The following is an 18629-nucleotide window of genomic DNA, read 5'->3' as shown; positions in this document are numbered from 1 at the left end:
TATATAGAAAAAGTTTTCAAATCCAAATGGAAAGCCAGATCAGATTTAGATTCCGGAAACGACGTTAAGTGTCCATCTCCAATTCAACATTTGAAATCATATCTCAATTTTATTGTCAAAAAGCATGATTGGGTTTTGGATGCATCGAATCCACCACGAAAGTTCTGGAATTTGGTTGCAGTTTTAAGAATCAGATTCAGATGTGGCCTGATTTTTTCTTCATTCAAATTCAGTTACAAATCTGAAGTATGCAAACTATTCACTTGTCTGGACATGGTAGACGGTACAATTGATCCATTGACATCCCCACCTCCAAAATTAATGGCAGTTGGTGCCTGTTTTGTCAAACGGGTCATTGAGGTGGACTTGGACCATAGATCTGGGTACTCCTACATTATAGGTGGTACCCATGCTTCGGATCAGACCCTGACCCACTTTAAAAATTATCCCTGTCCATCCAATGATCAGGATCTTCATCTTGTGATCCAACAACTGCGAGTTCTGACCGTTGGATCATTCACGTGTTGTACACATGACATGTCAATCTCCTGTATGTCATGTCGGGGGACCCAACCACAGATCTGGATTATCATTTACCTAATCTAAGGTACCAAAAATGGGTGAGAGCTACGGGGCACGCACGACCTTGTCTTTTTCCGAATGAGATCTGCTAATGGATCAGGATCGGGCCCATATTGTTCCGTTCCACACGGTATTTATCCGACACCAACAAAATCTAGAAGACGGTCAGACAGAGAGTTCGGGCCCACGCTAGTTCCGGACACAGTGGGGCATTAATTAACTTGATCCTTCCACATGATAATTGAATTTAGCCCTTTATTGAGAATTCATATGGTAGGTAAACTTCCGATTATATGATCAGAGAACGAGAACACCATCATCAGATCATCGTTTGCTTGCCTGATACGACTCACCATTGAACAGCTTTTGGTGTATATATATATATATATATATACTAATTGGTAAATAATAAGCCTAGGCATCTACCGGTTCGGCCTAGCCCGATAAAAAGTCGGGCTCGGGCTGGCCCGACACCCGAAACCAGCGCTTGAGCCCGGCCGGGCCCAACATCCGAAACGCGGGCCTGAGCCCGGCCCAATTAAATTATAAAATGTATATTTTAACTAAAAATAATATATAAATATTAAAAATCATAATATAATATTAAAATTATATATATATATATAATAAAATATATATTAAAAAACTATTATCGAGCCCACACGAGCTGTCCTAGTGCCATTTTTTTGAGCCCGGCCCCAGTCCAGCTGGCCTGGTGCCCTTAAAGAAGACATTATTAAAATAAGAATAATTAACTCAATTTAGGTTTCTATAAGGTTAGATTGTAAAAAAAACCTTAATAATTAATTTTATTGGGCCTAGTTTAAGCGTCTGTGTCAAATAGTTGTAGATAATTAAAATTACAATTTAAAAACTATAATTCGTCTCTAAATTTACTATAAACCATCGATGCATCAGAAATCTTGGCTAACGCCAATTTAACGACCGCTTTTTGACAACAAACTTTTAGTTTTAACTATCCGGCAATATTTAACACACACATATATATATATAATTTATTTGTTTATTTATTTATTTATTTATTTACATAGGAATTGTAATTAGTCAGCTATGGTCAATTTTTTTTTAATTTTTTGCCTTTAAAAATCATCGTGAAAGATGTAGTGGTGGCGGGGCCGGAGGCTAGTTGTTTGGCTACAATTTATAGCGATAAATGCACCTTTTCCGATGATTTTTGTCAAATGAAGTAAGAAAACCATCCAATCATTGATTTGATTTATATATGAGAGAGAGAGAGAGAGAGAGAGAGGTCATACCACTTAAAATTGTACAAACTGTAATGTAAAGTATTTTATTTTTTTGCATTGTAGGTGTGATCTTAAAATTGATTCAGTATTTTTTTTCAAGTTGAAGTTTGTTTTCAAAACACTAAAAGAAAAAATTAATATTAATAGCTCTTAGGACACCAAAATTTTAGTAGCGAAAAATCAAGTTTTTTTTAAATCATCATACATTAAAGCTTGTTTTCTACTAAGATAGTAGTCGCAATCAAACTGGTATGTTGACGTCATGTTTAAGAGACTTAGAAAGCATTTTAAGTGGTCTGGATTATATATATATATATAAATAGCAATTAAGGACTTGCGAGGGCTGTAGAAATATCAGCAGCACCAGAAATGGTCATTAATCTCAGTTTCTAGAATAAGCTTCTATAGTTAAAACATAAATAAAGTGAAGTATCACATATTAGACTAGATCCAGAACCATGTCCAAATAAATATAGAAGGCCCACAAAAATAGTTGTAGGCAATGACCATTAGTCTGAACTTTCATAATAAGCTTCTATAGGTAATACATAACTAAAATGAATATCATATATTGGACTGAGATCCAAAACCAAGTCCAAATAGATATAAAAATCCACAAAAAAAAAAAACAATTATAGGCATCAATCACATACTAAAATAATCGTTAATCTCAATGTTCAGGAGGATAAATTTCTATTGTGAGCATATAATCAAAATGAAATAAAAATAAAAAAAATGGATTTAGATCCTCACTCGGTGTCCCATGGCGCAGTGAATTGGAAAGGGCTTAACTTGGTCTCAAATGGCTCGATGCCCCAATAAGCATCCAACCCCGTAACAGTATATGTACACCGTATTGGTGCACGAAAATTTCTTATGTCATAATGATTAATGACAAAATTGCTCCTATTTAATAAAAAAAACTTTTTTGTCAAGTCAAAAAGAAAAATTTAAAAAAAAAGTAAAAAAAAAAACATTCCTTAATAATTTCAAAAATGCTTCCTTTTTATCCTTTGGCATACTTGTGTTGCATGCACTGAGAGCGCACCCAACTCACTCTTATCCAACCCAAAACATAAAGGCCTGAAGCACTTAAGTTATTAAGTTTTCTAAAACATAAGAATGAGATAATGTTTATGAGATAACAAAAAATTTATGAGATAATAAAATAACAGACATATGCATGAGATAACGCTAAACACAAGTATGAAATAATAAAATATATATGAAATAATGAGATAATAGATGGAGGTATCAGATAATACTAAATATAAGTATGAAATAATATTTATGAGATAATAAAATATGTATGAGATAATGAGATAACGCTATAATTGACACAAAAAATGACAACTTTTTTTTACCTTATATTGGTCATAACTATATGCATATTGAGACTGATAAATTTTACATTTATCAAATATCCGAATCTTTTTTTTGTAGTTTTCATTCTTATCTCTACAAAAAAAAAATTGTATTAAACATGGGCTTTTTGTCATATATTAAAGTGGCATATACAACCACCTTCACCTAAGAAATTGCACGCATAGGCACTTGATGGTACCGTGTCTCTCCCCACTAGAGAGGATGCCCTTAGCCTCTACTGTGAAGGCAGGCAGCAGCCAATAGCCATGGCCGCGCTGTTGCCCTCCTAACCGAAGGAAGGATGTGTAGAGAGAAGAGCTGGAGCAGACGACACGTGCATGGAGAGCAGCTGCTCTATCTAGGGAGGAAGAGCTGCCGGATTTTACCAGTTTAATGAGGGCATATAAGTCATTTAGTCCTATAGTTGGTACCAGTTCGAGATATTCTTTATTAATTTTCTTTGCTTGCTGTCCAAATCCCTCCATTCTTGGAACGATTGAAAATGAACTCAATCACATATCATCTAGGATTGTATTTATCGATCCCCGAAAGCAATGTTTGGCCAATATTTATTTTTCATCACTTTCAATTTTTTTTATTAAAAAAATTAAGCCGATGTGCATTGGGCAACCCCCAGCTGCACCAAACCAAACGCCTCATTGATCAAAAGCAGCAATATATCAGAAATCAAACCACTTCTTTTTTCCCTTTATTGTATTGGAGAAAAAGAATTCAATACACGATCAGTTACACGTCCATGTAAAATCTCATTCACACTCACGGACCTATTTAGTAAAGGGCACAACCTCAAATACAAGGAGATTGAAGATTAAAATAATGACCCCAAAAGAAGAAAAAATCAATGGGATTCAATAAAAAAAAAAAAAAAAGATGACCAACTATGAATTTTTACATGGTGAAAGGAAAATTCCACACGCTTGCTATGCAATACTAGCAAAATTGCCATTTCACTCTGCACGTTGCAGCAAGAAATGGAACTCCGAGTTCTGCCTGAGAAGGGGAGGCGGTTCAACATCACAGAGGTGTATGTCCATTGCAGATCTTGCTATGTCGTCCAGAGAGAAGGGTATGCTGCAACACGCCATATTTCCAAAAACTTAAGTACAAGTACAATGATACACAAGCGCATGATGAGCTCAGATCTAAGTTTGAATTCTTTAACAAAAATGTATTGGAACAACGTTTTTTTTCTGAATAGCTGAAAGGAAAAATTCAGTCTCAAGCTTTCATGAGAGCACCGTAAAGCTTTACTTATAGGAAGTGCGCTCAATTTGCTTCATAAATTTTAGACATTTTTTCCTTTTCTCATCGAAAAACACTAAAGCAGTTGTGAAAATATTGTGAAAAACAATCGAGATAATGACTATACGGGATAGTATGACTAGGTAAACGTACGATCTAAGTGACCATTGGACAAAAACACTGGAAAAACTCTTGAGAGTCCCCTGACCATTGCACATGTTGATCTGATCTTGTGCCAAGAGACATCAATTATAGTTTCAAATCCTTGAACCCCATCAATTTGTTGACCATCATCAGTTGGTCGTACCAGAGCGGGGTACTTTTAAAGACAACAAAACCTTTCTTCCTGTATAGATCATGTTTTCGTCCATTATATTTCCATTCTCAAATATGTCCAAATCTTTACCTTGAATCATCATCAAGCAGGAAAGAATTGTTAGGCATGCTGATAGAATCCTCTGTCATCAGCACTCTCATCTTGCTAATAACCTGAAAGACATTTATCTTCGAATTTAGAACCACAAGTTCATATTCATGGATATCTATAGTTTCTCAAGAATTGGTCCTGCAGTAACCAATAAAATGGAAAATAAAAACATGTTGGCGTCTTACTTCTTGTGATAGACCCTGTGTGCCGTACTTGTCATCCCAGAACATGGTCCCAATTCTGTATATCTGTGGCACACTTAAGACCTGAAAAAAAGGCATGGAAATTTGTACAAGAACAGATTACGTGAATGACTAATTCATTTTTATCATGTTCAAATGACTGCTGAAGGAGTTCCCTTCGCTTCACTTACCGGGCACAGCTCGTCGGTGATCTCATGCAAGGATCTGGTTGGCTTCTGGAGGAGGACCTACATTTAATTAAGACAAATTTAGGTTGGTCACATGTTGCCTGAAAGATGGAATTTTCATTTCGATTTCTTCGACCAATTACCAAGAAGGCCACAGCCTGCCGAATATGTTGGAGCTCATCCCAGGATGTACCAGAAAACTGCAATATTAGACCATAAGAGTTAGATAGGGGAAAGAAAGCAAGAGAGCTCATAAAAGTGATATAGCAAACTATAAATGGAAAAGTAAATTTCAAGGCTAGGTGTCCAATATGGATTTACTGTTCTGGATTGAAACTACTTGGAGTTTCCTCTGTTAAAAAACTTTTTGCGCTTTTGGTATGTAAGATTATGGCTAGTTTACCTCTTCTGTGGCTTTAGAGCACCACAGCTCCAGTTCCTGTAGGCCTGCTTTGACATACTCCGCATTGCTGAATGAGCAGCATTCGCGTCGTAATAATAAACTTGAAAACAGGAAGAAGTAATACCAAATGTTAGAAGTCATATATTTATCTGAATGGCTCATTGACAAAGTTATTTTAAGTGGGCAGCCAAAAGCTTTTCTAGGAAAGCTGATGCATAAACCGTGGTATTAATTGGATGAAACCTCTCACCTGTTGAAAAGCTGCACATTGACGAATGAGAAGACCTGATTGAATGTCTTCCTTATGATCATTGGAGGTACCTGCAGATTGTTTACATTTACTTATGAAGCAGTATGACGATGAAAGACATACATACAATTTCAGGCCAAAAATGACTTTTTTGTTAAAGGCCCACTACGTGGGGCCTCAGCTCCAATTTAGGAAGTGAAGTTAGAGCTGTACGTACGTGGTTCTCACACATGATGCCCAAGGTGCTGTCCAGACACGTCACTATACTTTGCCAATGTACCATGGATGCTTGTTTTGCTACTGTAATTGAAAGGATGCTTTTAGATGACCCTCGTGCTGGTCTAGACCTTGAAGCTTTAGGTGCCTGTGAATTAAAACTTGTAAATGATAGCAGACTAATACGATAGTTCTTTTCCTAATATAAATTCAAGCCGCAAGAGCAGACAGCTTTGGTGGCGTCAGGACTCGGGAATGCATTTTCATCATGCTTGAGTCCCATGTCAGTTTTCAGCGGCAGAAATTTTTCTTCAAGAACTTTACCTGAATGCAAGTATTAAGAAATGGAGCGATTTCCTTCTTTAGACTGTCCCGGATCATGCCATAGATTTTCTCAACATATGCTGTAAGTTGCTGCTTGAACAACAGAGCGGGGTATTTTGCATCTACCCTGGATATGTTTTCTGGTTCCCCTTCAATTCCACTGTACCCACTGGAGAGGCCAATTCCAGCCTGTGTGGACCGGAAGTCCTAAAGACATAATTAGATTGATCACAAACTGTTTCCTATAAATGATATTGTAGGCAGAAGATTTTCACTAGTTAAGTAACTGACCTGCGCCATTCGTCCAAATAAGGTAGCTGATGCTAGCTTTCCTCTACGTGAAGCCCTACTGGGCGCCTTGTTTGCTTTCAGTGTATTTTGCAGAAGGAATAGCAATGTGGATGTCATTGAAAGCCAGTAACTGAGTTCACCGATGCTATTTTGACTCTGTAAGTCAAAGCATAGTTGGATACCAAAAATCAGGAACCTTTTGTCACCTTTACTTCAATGTTTGCAATGTGGTAAGGAAGAATGGGCATGTACTTGGAAGTCTCATGCTTACCGCTTCGACAGATGAGCGTATCGTGTGAATAATCCGGTCAAATATGTTGGTTTTATCAGCTTCAAAGCTTCGCCACTGAATTAATGATTTGTAAATGATGCAAGCAGCAGCTGGTCTCTTCTTATCAAATCTCTTATCTTCTATGAGACATTTGATAAGCAAGTCATGGTTTTCCTGGTTATGCAGAGACAGAATAAAAGTGGTAAATGCTAGTACGTTGAACAAAATCTTATATAGAAGCTAGAACTGTTCAGTAACCCCTTGATGTACGTACTTGTTGCCTGTCAGTGAGCGACTTTTGTTTGCTTAATCGAAGCAATGCTAGTGACAACTCCTGAAAGTGTGGCTTACAATAAGATATTGTAAAAGTTGACATAGAGCTGACAGGCATACATGCTTTTTCTCAACCCTAAGACTAGAAAAACTACATACCTCTTGTACTTTGTGGTCTTCTTTGACTTGATGCCCATTTTCTAAGTTCTGATCCCTCTTCAGCAAGAAAAGAAGAAGAAGTGTCAGATACTCAGATTCACTTACAAAGCAGATTAAGAGGATGTAATGGATGTACCTTGGTCACAGTCAGCGAAGCGGATATCTCTGGCTGTGGAGTGGGAATTGTTGCTGGCATAGTTGTTGTTTGTTCATGAAGCAGCTTGTTTTCTTGCTCCAGTTTTGCTATCTTTTCCTCGAGGCTGAAAGGAAAAATTTTTGAAACATTTTAGTGTGTAACTTATGTATCACTTTACTGATCAGCTCCTTCTTATTGGTTGATGAAACTTGCGTATACTAGTTATAAAGTAGTTTACATCTTGATTTCATCTGAGAGATCCTTGTTTGTTGATGCAACCAATGCTTCCTGACGTAGAATCTGGTTTTCAGACTCCATGTTAGACAAGTCAGCTTCAAGTCTGAAGAAAACATAAGAATTAGGATAGATTCAGCAAAGCAAGTCGCAGAAACACACTAATTTGGTACCTCTGTACATTCTCTTGGAACTGATGAAGTTTTGCCTGTATTTCCTCGATGGTCACAAGCCTTTCTTCACTTACATTTTGGGCTTCACAATATCTTTTCTCAAATTCCTCTGCCTTGGCTCTAACATTTGCCAGTTCATTCTGCAGAGTTGCGTTATAGGGTATTATGGGAAAGATGATGATGATGGTAAAAAGTAAAACTGAGCTATCATCTATACTTTATAGACTGCAGCAGTTGCCAGTTGGTACCACCTAGGACAACAATCTAGTTGGTACTTGCATTCTTTCAATAGCTTGATAGTGGCTGAAACTCTTCCGAGGTATTGTTAATCAATGTTTTATGTACAGCTTTATCTGGAGATTTTAATGTAATGTTTGACATAAGTACCTCGAGCTCTTCATTACGATGAGTTAATGCCTCTATTCTTGTGTTATCTTCGACGGGCACTTCTTTGATGACTGGGGGTGCCTGCGCTATTGCTATCTTGGCAGCTTCCCTCTCCTTGATTATTGCAGCATTGGCTTCATCTAGCTGAACCTGCATTTCACTGAGAGAAGACTGCAGCTTTGCAATCTCCTGCGCCTTTGCCTCTTCAAGGTCAAGCTGAATGGGTCACACGTTAAGTTAATCTTCCAACTCGAACAGCCAAAACTGTTTATCATGTTTTCAAGGTTGAATAAGCTTACCCGCACGTGCTTTTCAAACTCCAATCTCCACGTAAGCTCCTCTACGCGCTTTTCCAGCTTGTCCTTGGCTTCCTTAAGAGCTCCTGTTTCTCTAGCAGCCTACGTAAAACACGAAGCAGCAAAGAGTTTGGACTGAACATGAGAATGAAACTAAGTTATACACTTGAAAGCAGAAAGACCAACTGACCAATCTGAGTTTCCTAAGCTCTCTCCTTGCCACTCGTGCTCGCCAGAGACACTGGAGATTAATGGTGGCCTTCTTTTGCTGCTTATAACTGGAAAGGGCGCTGAATCTGCGCCAATGTGTCTGTACAGAAGAAGAAATGTAATAGTGAGCCCCTTGAAATATGAGAAATTTCCTTACCAAGTTATTTGGATTTTGAACTTTTTATTGTGGACGAAGTGATGTTTTGTGAAATTTGAATTTTGAACTGTCAAAAGCTACTATAGAACAAAAGTACCCTTCGGAGGTACATTTTAGTTACCTGTATTGCAATTGATGCGCGTGTTCTCCTCCTATACCTGTATTCATTCTTGGCAGCTAATGCACGCATACCAGTTTGCATTACAATGGCTGACGCCTGCAGGTCTTTGTAAGCTTTTCTGTCTATATATGCACGCACATGCTTCTGCATGCGAATAGAAGCTGCCTCTTCTCTCATGCACTGATAAAGCTTCCGAGCAAGCTGTGCTGTAAAGAAGGTTCAAGTGGGAAGACTTCAGTTTGAATGTCAGAAAGGTTAGGACAAGGCACAGTGGAGAAGATGGAAAAAGCAAACCTCTCCAGAGTTTCTGCAAATTAATTGATGCCTTCCGCAAGGCAATAAACTCTCTCCGCGTAAGATGTGTTCTTATTTGTCTCTGGATGCGTTTGGCAGCGTTCGCCAAGACTTCAATTCTTCTAGCGTCGAGTTCGGCCATCTGCCCTGCTCGTAGGAACACCTTCGTCTTGCCAATCTGTATATACGGAATGGCAGTCAGAATCATAATAGTCATAAAATTTTATTATTGACAAAATTCTCAAGAAAAATTGCAAGGGGAACTGCGGCAGAAAGCAGCTTTTTGAGAAAGGCCAGTGCCACAGTCGACTATGTATGGCGTTCTGAATTTTGATTCGATGTTGGAGCCAGAAAATGTCGGTTTCTTCTAACCTGGTAGCCCTTTAATCCCATCCTGTCGCAAATGGCTGCGGATGCTGTTTTCTCATCAGAGCTGGTACGTAGCAAGGTAAAGAATTAGATCGGACGACCATTAAGCAGCAATATACAACTAAAATACACAACTTGTTCACAAAGAAAGCAAGCATCTTGTGTTGAAAGAATTATACCCATCTAAAACATCTGGAGTGAGCATTCCAAAGCGATAGATGAACTCATCAAATGTTCTTTTGGTTGGATAACCTGCACAGCTGATCCTAATTGCTTCTAGCACTCCCTGGCGGCATGTCAGAGTTATTTTAGTGAGAAGATTTCTGGAGGTATAACAAGATTGCGCACAGCTGCAGTTAGCAAGAGATGCAGGGGCACCAAGTTTCACCTACCCCACATCGTAGTTGGTTTAAAACATTGAAGTTTTCAAAGATGCCCGGCTTCAGAACAGTATTTGGTTTGACACATCTGATGTAATGAGGCTCAGTAGTACTGAGGGTCTCCATAAGAGCTTGCAGTTGTTGCTGCGTGAGTTAAAGGCAAGAGAGAGATGAGGGCGAAAATCAAGGATAGATAGAATGACAAAAATGTATAATTAGTGTCATGTTCTTAACGGATATATTTACCTTGAAGCGGGTACCAATGGAGGAGAACTTGGATGATTTTGAAGTTTCCTCAGACAAAGGGGGAAAAAGGGTCGCAACAAAAGGGCAGTCTGAGTTATTTAGTAGGGCTTGATGCTCTGCAACGACGTAATCCTTATTCTTGTCAAGGAACTGATCTGCCTGGTAAGTGACCTGAAGAAACATATATGCCAATTGTTAACGTTGCATGAGATTTGGAGGGTCTAAGGAAATCCTGACAGCGGTTCACCAGCATAGCAACCGTTGCATAAATAATTGTTATTTGGACATTACTCAGGGGAAGTATCATATTTGGAAACTTACATCACCAGCGTAATGATTTATTGTGAAGTCAGTGCGTGAAAGTTTTGGCTTGCTGAAGCGCTTATGATTCTTATATGTTTGATACATCTTCTGTGCAAATGTTTCATGAGTTGACTTTGGGAACATACTGCAACAAATATATGACGGTGTTAAGTCAGTTCCAGTATTCAGGTTGTAAGACATTATATATAACCTCTGGAAAAAAAACAACGTCTATTTGCCAAAAATTAGCATTTTTAGATGCGAGACACGTGAAAGGCGTACCATGCTTCATCTAGCAGTGCGATTATTCCTCCTGGCTTCTGCATTTTACACACAACATACGATTAACCTTTTGTAGTTTTGACAAAGTTAAAGAACATATATATTGTATTTAAAATCATAGATTCAACATTCAGCATTCATGTACCTTCTCAATAAGGTCTAGTACATCTTGATTGTCGACAAACTCAACGTAACTCCAATTAATCTCCTCCCTTGTGTACTCTTCCTGCTCCATCTTAAATACATGCTGCAGCAGATAATTTGTCAACATAGATTGGCATGCATAAAACGTGCTCTCAAGGGAGAGGGTGGAAGAATTATGAAAATACCTGATTGAAATGCTGTTGCAGTTTCTCATTTGTAAGGTTTATACATAACTGCTCAAAACTACCAAATAGACTAGCAAGGTGTTAAACTACCACTTGGATACAATTTTTTGGGTAAAACAGTGAAACTTTGCAACGCCTACCTATTGACCTTGAAACTTTCAAATCCATAAATGTCAAGTACTCCAATGATATTGACTGCATTAGGATCCTGTCCTATGGAACTGTTGATCTTGTCCACAATCCTGCATTGTTTTACATGCAAAACCTATTATATCACTATGCAAAATTATATTCTACGATTGAAGATGTTCACCAAAGGAAGTTTTAAGGAGAAATAGGAAAGAAACTGGAAGACAGTTGCTTGATAGAAACTAAGGGATTCAGCTATTGGGAGAAACATTACAGTGGTTGATTTTTTCTACTTTCTGTAGCAATGCAGCGAAATAGACATTCTTTTGCTTCGTAGCCTAACAGTCTTGAATTTCATGATGCTTCAGGAAAGTAAATAAAGCTCAGGTATTCTGAAGTATGTCTTCTAGAAAAGGTCTTGCTTTTGTCTTACATCTCAGTGCAACTTATAACTGAAGCTGAAATTAGCACTTACCAGTCAAACAGCCTAGAGTAGATTGTCTTTGCCAAGGCATCTCGACTTAGGGCTGCTGAATCTGGATCGAGAAGTTTTGTTATATTTCCATCCGGTGTGACAATCACACGTTTACACAAGGAGTCCTCAAGAGGCTTGACATTACACCTGATAAGAATAGCTCATTTTGATTTCAATGAAATTAAATGACGTAATCACAATGAAGAGGATGACAAAATTTACTCATCAACATACATAAGAAGCTCTGCAGCAGTTTGAAGGTGGTATTTTGCTTTATCATCTTTCAGTTCAGAAGAATCAGCCTCCTTCCCTTTTTTGAATTCAACATTTCCAAGGTGAAGTATTGCTGCCACAACTTGGAATATAGCATCCTGTAAATTTAAATATTAATTTTCTGCTTGGTGATTGAGGGTCGAGACGATCAGTAAAAATTCATATTCAAACTGGAAAAAGAACTCAAACAGAAAGAACTAAACTTACACTCATTGGATGCTTACCTGCTCCTCTTGACTTATTCCAACAACATCCATAGCATTTCTTGTCTCTAGATATTCTCTGGCATCATTCACATTTGCTACTTCGTAGCAGTTACTTTGATTCAGATAATGGAATGTTCTTGGGTCTGCAACTTTGAATTTCTTGGCATCCTGAGAACAAATTTTAGCTTAGTTTGAACGGTCATCTATGTAGTTCGTACAGAAGTCTTCATTGAGATGCCAGCGACATCTTCTTCGAATGATACAGGACAACTGCCTCAAAAGTCAAAAGACTAGCTCAAGTATTCAAGAAAAGATCAGGAAATATCATACCTCAGGTGGCGCAGCACAGAGCATGTAAAAGCAATGATAATTTCTCTCAGGGTCGGACACCTGACAGACACGAGAGCGCTCAAGAAGGTATGTGCGAACTGCTGCTCCGGAAATCTTTCCATATTTGTCAAATTGGATCTCCACGAATTTACCAAAGCGACTGAGTAAAGAGTAGGACACGATCTCTCTGAATTTTGGTGCCTATTTCATGCTTTTACTATAAATAAAATTCAGGAAAGGTATTCACCTTGAATTGTTGTTCTTTACTGTCTTGGAATTTCCAAATGCTTCTAACACAGGATTCGACTGAAAACAGGGTTATAATTGTTAAACGTCAATGCATGATGACTATATCATGCAGCTTTGGTATGGTTTTTACAAAGATTCCTCCAAAAAAGACTATTATAGGTGAATTCACTCACCTCCAGAACTTGCTGTTCTACTGTTCTTCCTTCTGTACCAGACCGCCCACCCATGAATGCAAGATATCTCATAAGCATCTTCGTTGTTTCTGTTTTTCCAGCTCCACTTTCACCACTAACCAGTATGGACTGGCTTAATTCTTCATTTATCATTGCTCTGAAAGCGCAGAAAATAAAATCACATATAAGTGACTGCTTCATCCACAAGACGAGGGCCATTATTTCCTCTTCTTTGCAAACCTATATGAAGTATCTGCAACTGCAAAAAGATGTGGACTGAGCTCCCCAAATGCAGCTCCTTTATACTGTTCCATCATATGAACATCATACAAGTGTGGCAATCTTCGAAAAGGATTGACTGCTATTAGAATGTTTCCTGTGTACGTCTGCAGATGACGGAGAGAAACAAAATCAAGTCATGTTTTAGATTATTTCCCAGACTCAGCATCGACCACATGAAAAACCTTGTGTAAATAATGCCGTAGTTGAGCATCTTAAGCTTCTATTATCCCTTTGCACTCACATAAATCTCATTTAGCGCAAATCGAGCTGAGAGGTTTTGCAGAACTCCAGGTTCATGAAGATAGGCCAACTTAGTCATATCATCTACTCCAGCTGGTGGTGCCTCCGTGTCTTTAGGGTAAATGCCTGATACTTTAGCAACAATCTGGAAGACATAAAGTACAGTTTTCTTCAGATGCTTGTTTAAATCTTTTGTTAAGACTTAACACTCTTGAAAGACACTGTAACACTAAATCAACGCATCATTTTTTCAGAACCACAAAAATTCAGCGAAAAATGTCTGAAAGGAGAAGAAGCCGTCTATCACGACGTGCTTCATTTTTGTTGCGATAACTTAAGATGTCAAACATGCTCTCTCTCTCCCTCTCTCATGGCTCGGTTTACATCTCGATCTCGGAGAATTTTAGCAATAATTGATTCAACAGCGTGCATTACTCCTGCAGAGAAAGTGAATTATTCTTTGATTCCAGGAAGCTGATGGACACGAGCTTTCCTTGGACCAAGCATTATTCTTCTTCTCTAGTTTTCAGTGTTTGCAATCACCCTTATAAAATTATTAATTCAGATGGCTGTTTTTTTCACTGAAGATGGGAAGAATGTTGCTGGTAAGAGCAAATCGCGCACATTTTGGGCAGAAATCTTCACACTCACACACAGCAACATTTTTCATCCTCTATTTCTACAGGGATTACATATTTTTCTTATTCCCATTAGCCATATTCGTTTGTCGGAGCAATTTGAGCACATATTCGTTCATAGTACAGTAAGAATTTTGCCAACCAGAACAACCACCAATTTTTTATTTCCATCTGTAACTGCAAGGATATTGTCTACATGTACTTTCTCTGTCTTTCTCCCCACGGACACTCGCACACAGGCGCACACTCACACACCCACACACACACACACATAGAGAGAGAGAGAGAGATAAATTTCCTCCTCGATCTTTTCAACCAGAGTCTACTTCCACAAGCTTTTGTTTCTAATTCCTGTATAATCATATAGCTTTTCCTGATCATGATTATCTCATATATATATATATATAGTTTATCAGCACCAGCTAGTAAAACATAAACAGTCTAATTTCCATCTGAATCTCTGGAAATATTTTCTCTTTATAGAATGGAACTGATTCAATTTATCATCAATTTCAAACTGAGTTGCTTTGTTATTTTACATATATATGATCAGACTGAAGATTCATCTGATTCCATTTCATGATGAAACCAACTGTAGTCACTTTAAGTGGATCCATATTCAACCAAGAAGCAATTCTGTTTATCTCGTTACAGAGTTGAGCTTACCGTCTTCCCATCCGTAGTGACGATCGTGGCGTCTTCGCCTTTGATTTCAACGACTTCTCCTTCGATCCATGCCTCTTCTGGATCCTCCGTCCAGACATGCGACCCAACAATTATGTTAACAGAAGTTCCCTGTTTCAAGAAAAACATCCGACAGTTAGTAGTTGGCTGACAGTTACAGTATGGCTGAGGCAACTGTTTCAGGCGATCAGAGCTACCATGATCGGAAACGGGCTTCAACGACGAGTCAGACCGGCGATCATCAGCGGGGGAAGGCCTGAGGCGTGAAATGGTTGAAGGAGAGCGCTTGCAGACGGGAAATGGAGGTATCCTGTCTTGCTGTATTGCTGGAAAGGAAGCTATAAAGAAAGAATATAGTATTTTTCAGAAAAGCGGAGGAACCACAGGTGGTTAACTAAAAAAAAAAAAAAAAAAAAAGTTAAAGGCGGGCTGCCAACTTTTCGGTGTCCACATAGGACGCTGACCTGGCGCTTCAAGATGGCACATTTTTTACTTGGCACATAATTTATCGCCCTCTTGCAGCATAAGGTTTTAGGACGAATATTTCAGGAAAGCGCTCCCTTTTTTCACTGTTTCATTTTTGCTCCTTCTTTTATTACATTCAAGATTTTCCTTTTTCATATATCCGTAGTTTTCTTAATAACGTTATAGGTTTTAGGAACCCATTTACGAAAAATAAATACGTGAATTTTATATTATTTTTGAAAAATATATATAAATTTTGGATATTCGATTTGCATCACATCCAAGTAGTTGAATTTAATAACAAAATTTACAACTCTGAGTCGTGGGTTCGTAATTTTAAAAATATTTAGGTGGTTTCTGAAACAAGAGCTAAGAGAACTCTGTCTCTCTGTAAAGGGTGTCCTCTCTTAATTGTAAAATACAAAATTTTAGTTATTACACCAAACCTCTCGAAAACCCCTAAAACCTATGAATTTCTGTAATGATACGCATCATTAGCGTTCATGGAAACTTAAAAGGAGTAATTTACACTACTGCCCTTCACTTCAGTAGAAAATAAGTCTTCAGGACTCGAGCCGAGTTCAGCCTCGTTTTGACCTAAGCTGTGGTTTTTGAACCTTGGGCCGAGCTTAAGCGAGCCCGAAGAAGGTCAACTCGAGCCCAATTGGCCAGGTTTCTCCCATATGTGGTCAGGTTTATCCAATTTAACTCGCTTTCGCGTAAACCTACCGAACTCATTGATCAGAGATTAAGAATCGGATTTAAGGGTATTTCGGTCATTTCAAAGAGTCAAAACTCGAAGAGTTGGAAAGGTAGGAGTCGGACGTGGGCGGTGTGAAAATGGACCCTACGTCTCACTGCTTTTTCATCTTTAAACTTTGTATGGGGCGGTGGGGGGAGGTGGTGGATGGATCTGATGATTAGGATCCGGCTGACCATTCCAGCCACAGGTTTTTCAGATTTGCAAGATCCGGATCGAGGTCAGCCAGAATCTCCATTCTTTAGTTGGATTAGACTCAGATTTGAATTAAAATCAAATTGAGAAGCCTGGATTTGGATCTCAGATGGGGTGGGAGGTATCTCAATGTCACGCAAAAGAATAATACTCACAAGAATCGAACAAAAAATGCACCTCATTTGACCCTTGCTCGACTAACTGCACTAGGAACACGACAAATATACGAAAGCAATGGGCTGGATGTAGGAATTTTGTAATCGTGCGTAATTGGATTTGGCATCATGAGGTGTCAATAGAGGAGAAATTTTAAAACCCGGTTTTTTTCATGAATTCTGAATCAGATCCAAATTCAGTAGCTGAAACCAAATCCGATTACGAGATGTGACTCCGAGCGCAAGGAGGCAATGAATCCAAAGTGTTTACGTCAGTGGAAACATAGTCCTAAAGCAGATTGGGTCCCCAAATGGGCAGTGCCGGTTTTGACCCGATCAGCTGCCTAAACCATGGCCCGGCCAAGCCGGTCCAAATGAGCGGCCAGGACCCGGCCCACTTGGGGGTCTACCCGGTCCATTTTATAAGTGGTGGGTGGCTGGAAAAAGCCAGCCTTGCCGACCAAGCATTCTTTTTGTTATTTGAGAATTTTTTTATTCACTATATGTTTTCTCAAGCCTTGCTTTTTCCGTCCTGCGTGGGTCCCACGGCTCTTAATGGACCGGGTCCCAATTCGAAGTTCTACCTGGCCGGTAATGATATCAAAGCGGGTCGGGTTGGGTTCCCACATTGGATAACTGGTTAAGTAATACCAGATCTCTGATCATGCTAACCTCTTGGCATTGCAATGGCAGCCTGACACACTAGAGAAAATAATCGGAGACACTTATGAAATTTGAATCACCCAATGACTGCCTACCAAATTTTCATCTTGAGACATCTAAAGCAGTCCTTTATTATGGGAGAATGAGGCAGGAGAAAGGCTTCGACCTTCATTCGAGTGATACAATCAGTCTCCCTCTCACCCGAATGACTGCTTACCAACCACTATTTGATTTTAAAGAAAATAACCGGTGATTGGCAGGTACTTATAGGGGTGCACACGAGCTGAGTCGAGCTCGATTTCAGTCAGCTCGGTTTGACTAATGAAACCTCAAACTCGACTCGAGAATAGCTCGACGGAAGTAGCTCAAGCTCGACTCGACTAAGGCTCGACAACCTCGTTTGAATAGAATTGATATTCATATTTGCATGTTGAGCTCGAGTTTGACTCGATTAAGGCTCTACAAACTCATTTGAATGGAATTGATATTCATAGTTACGTGTCGAACTTGAGATCGACTCGATTAAGGCTTGACAAACTGGTAAACTCGTTTGAATATATCGACTTCATTAAAGCTCGACAAACTCGATTAAAGCTTGAGTTCGACTCGGTAGTTATATGTTGAGCTCGAACCCAACTCGATTATTTAAATGTTCACCGCTAAGTACTTATGAGATTTGAACCAGCCAATAATAGCCTACCAAGCGGTAATCCAATTGGAGCATCAGGGCTCTTTTTCTTTCTCTTTTTCTCTCTTTCTCCCTTACACTTGGTTTCCTTTTTCCCTTGTACTATGGTACCACTTTGATTGTGACTCGACTTGTAGGGAATTGAGTTGTGTTTGAGTTTGTGACATTTACATCACCGCTTATATATTCCAAATCCTACTTTAAATGGATTTGACCAGAGCTTTTTTTTTTTTTCTTTGTGTATAAAGTTAGCCACAAAAACATGCCTTTACGTGCTTAGAAAGAATATGAAGCTGTATTCCTGAATCATGACCTTTGTTATGCCAATTAAATTATGTGACAATCCAAAAATTAATTGTGCAAAAGTTCATTGACGTATAATTTTAGATATTTGAAGAGAAGTATGTGATTTTGGAGCTGATTAATAAGTTTGTGGAGTTGATGCATGATAAGTAGAAATCATTGACGTCAGTGCACCGTTAAGAGTTTAGGCTAGTAAGCAGTAGGTCATAGGTTCTCATACAGTTTTTCCGTTTTTTTTTTTTTTTTACCGTTGGGGAGGAAGAAGGAACGGAGAGGAAGAAGGGAAGGAGGGAGGAAGAAAAAGGCAAAGTGGGAGAAGGAAGCAGGGAGAAGGAGGAATAT

At 38.7% G+C, this 18629-nt stretch overlaps 1 protein-coding gene across 2 annotated transcripts; it reads right to left on the bottom strand.

Moving 5' to 3' along the window:
* Nucleotides 1–3923: 3923 nt before the first annotated feature.
* Nucleotides 3924–15383, bottom strand: LOC116255416 (myosin-12). Of its 2 annotated transcripts, XM_031631221.2 has the most exons (40): nucleotides 15256–15383; nucleotides 15041–15169; nucleotides 13738–13881; nucleotides 13455–13600; nucleotides 13215–13371; nucleotides 13040–13098; nucleotides 12793–12952; nucleotides 12481–12630; nucleotides 12218–12354; nucleotides 11984–12130; nucleotides 11520–11621; nucleotides 11380–11437; nucleotides 11196–11297; nucleotides 11051–11088; nucleotides 10787–10913; nucleotides 10466–10636; nucleotides 10232–10363; nucleotides 10019–10125; nucleotides 9843–9903; nucleotides 9471–9648; nucleotides 9177–9382; nucleotides 8879–8998; nucleotides 8692–8790; nucleotides 8393–8608; nucleotides 8006–8145; nucleotides 7837–7938; nucleotides 7599–7722; nucleotides 7463–7519; nucleotides 7305–7364; nucleotides 7031–7204; nucleotides 6760–6915; nucleotides 6469–6675; nucleotides 6146–6292; nucleotides 5929–5999; nucleotides 5679–5778; nucleotides 5419–5475; nucleotides 5279–5335; nucleotides 5091–5171; nucleotides 4885–4967; nucleotides 3924–4307 (listed from the first exon to the last, which is right to left on the bottom strand). In XM_031631221.2, the coding sequence occupies exons 1-40, from the start codon at nucleotides 15256–15258 to the stop codon at nucleotides 4184–4186; spliced, it is 4689 nt and encodes a 1562-aa protein (XP_031487081.1). In that variant the 5' UTR covers nucleotides 15259–15383; the 3' UTR covers nucleotides 3924–4183. The 2 variants fall into 2 exon arrangements, with proteins under 2 accessions (XP_031487081.1, XP_031487089.1); XM_031631229.2 differs by lacking the exons at nucleotides 12793–12952; nucleotides 13040–13098; nucleotides 13215–13371; ... (2 more) ...; nucleotides 15041–15169; nucleotides 15256–15383 and having other exon boundaries at nucleotides 3925–4307; nucleotides 12464–12593.
* Between the last annotated feature and the right edge of the window lie 3246 nt (nucleotides 15384–18629).

The sequence above is a fragment of the Nymphaea colorata genome, chromosome 1 (genome assembly GCF_008831285.2).
Source record: "Nymphaea colorata isolate Beijing-Zhang1983 chromosome 1, ASM883128v2, whole genome shotgun sequence".
NCBI classification, from domain to species: domain Eukaryota; kingdom Viridiplantae; phylum Streptophyta; class Magnoliopsida; order Nymphaeales; family Nymphaeaceae; genus Nymphaea; species Nymphaea colorata.
This window is presented reverse-complemented; position numbering and strand designations above follow the sequence as displayed.

Coding starts and splice junctions, on each gene's coding strand:
- LOC116255416 (XM_031631221.2), bottom strand. Junction 9,383..9,470: donor TTTGCAGAAACTCTGGAGAG/GTTTGCTTTTTC, acceptor CCTTCTTTACAG/CACAGCTTGCTCGGAAGCTT. Junction 6,293..6,468: donor TTCTTAATACTTGCATTCAG/GTAAAGTTCTTG, acceptor TTTAATTCACAG/GCACCTAAAGCTTCAAGGTC.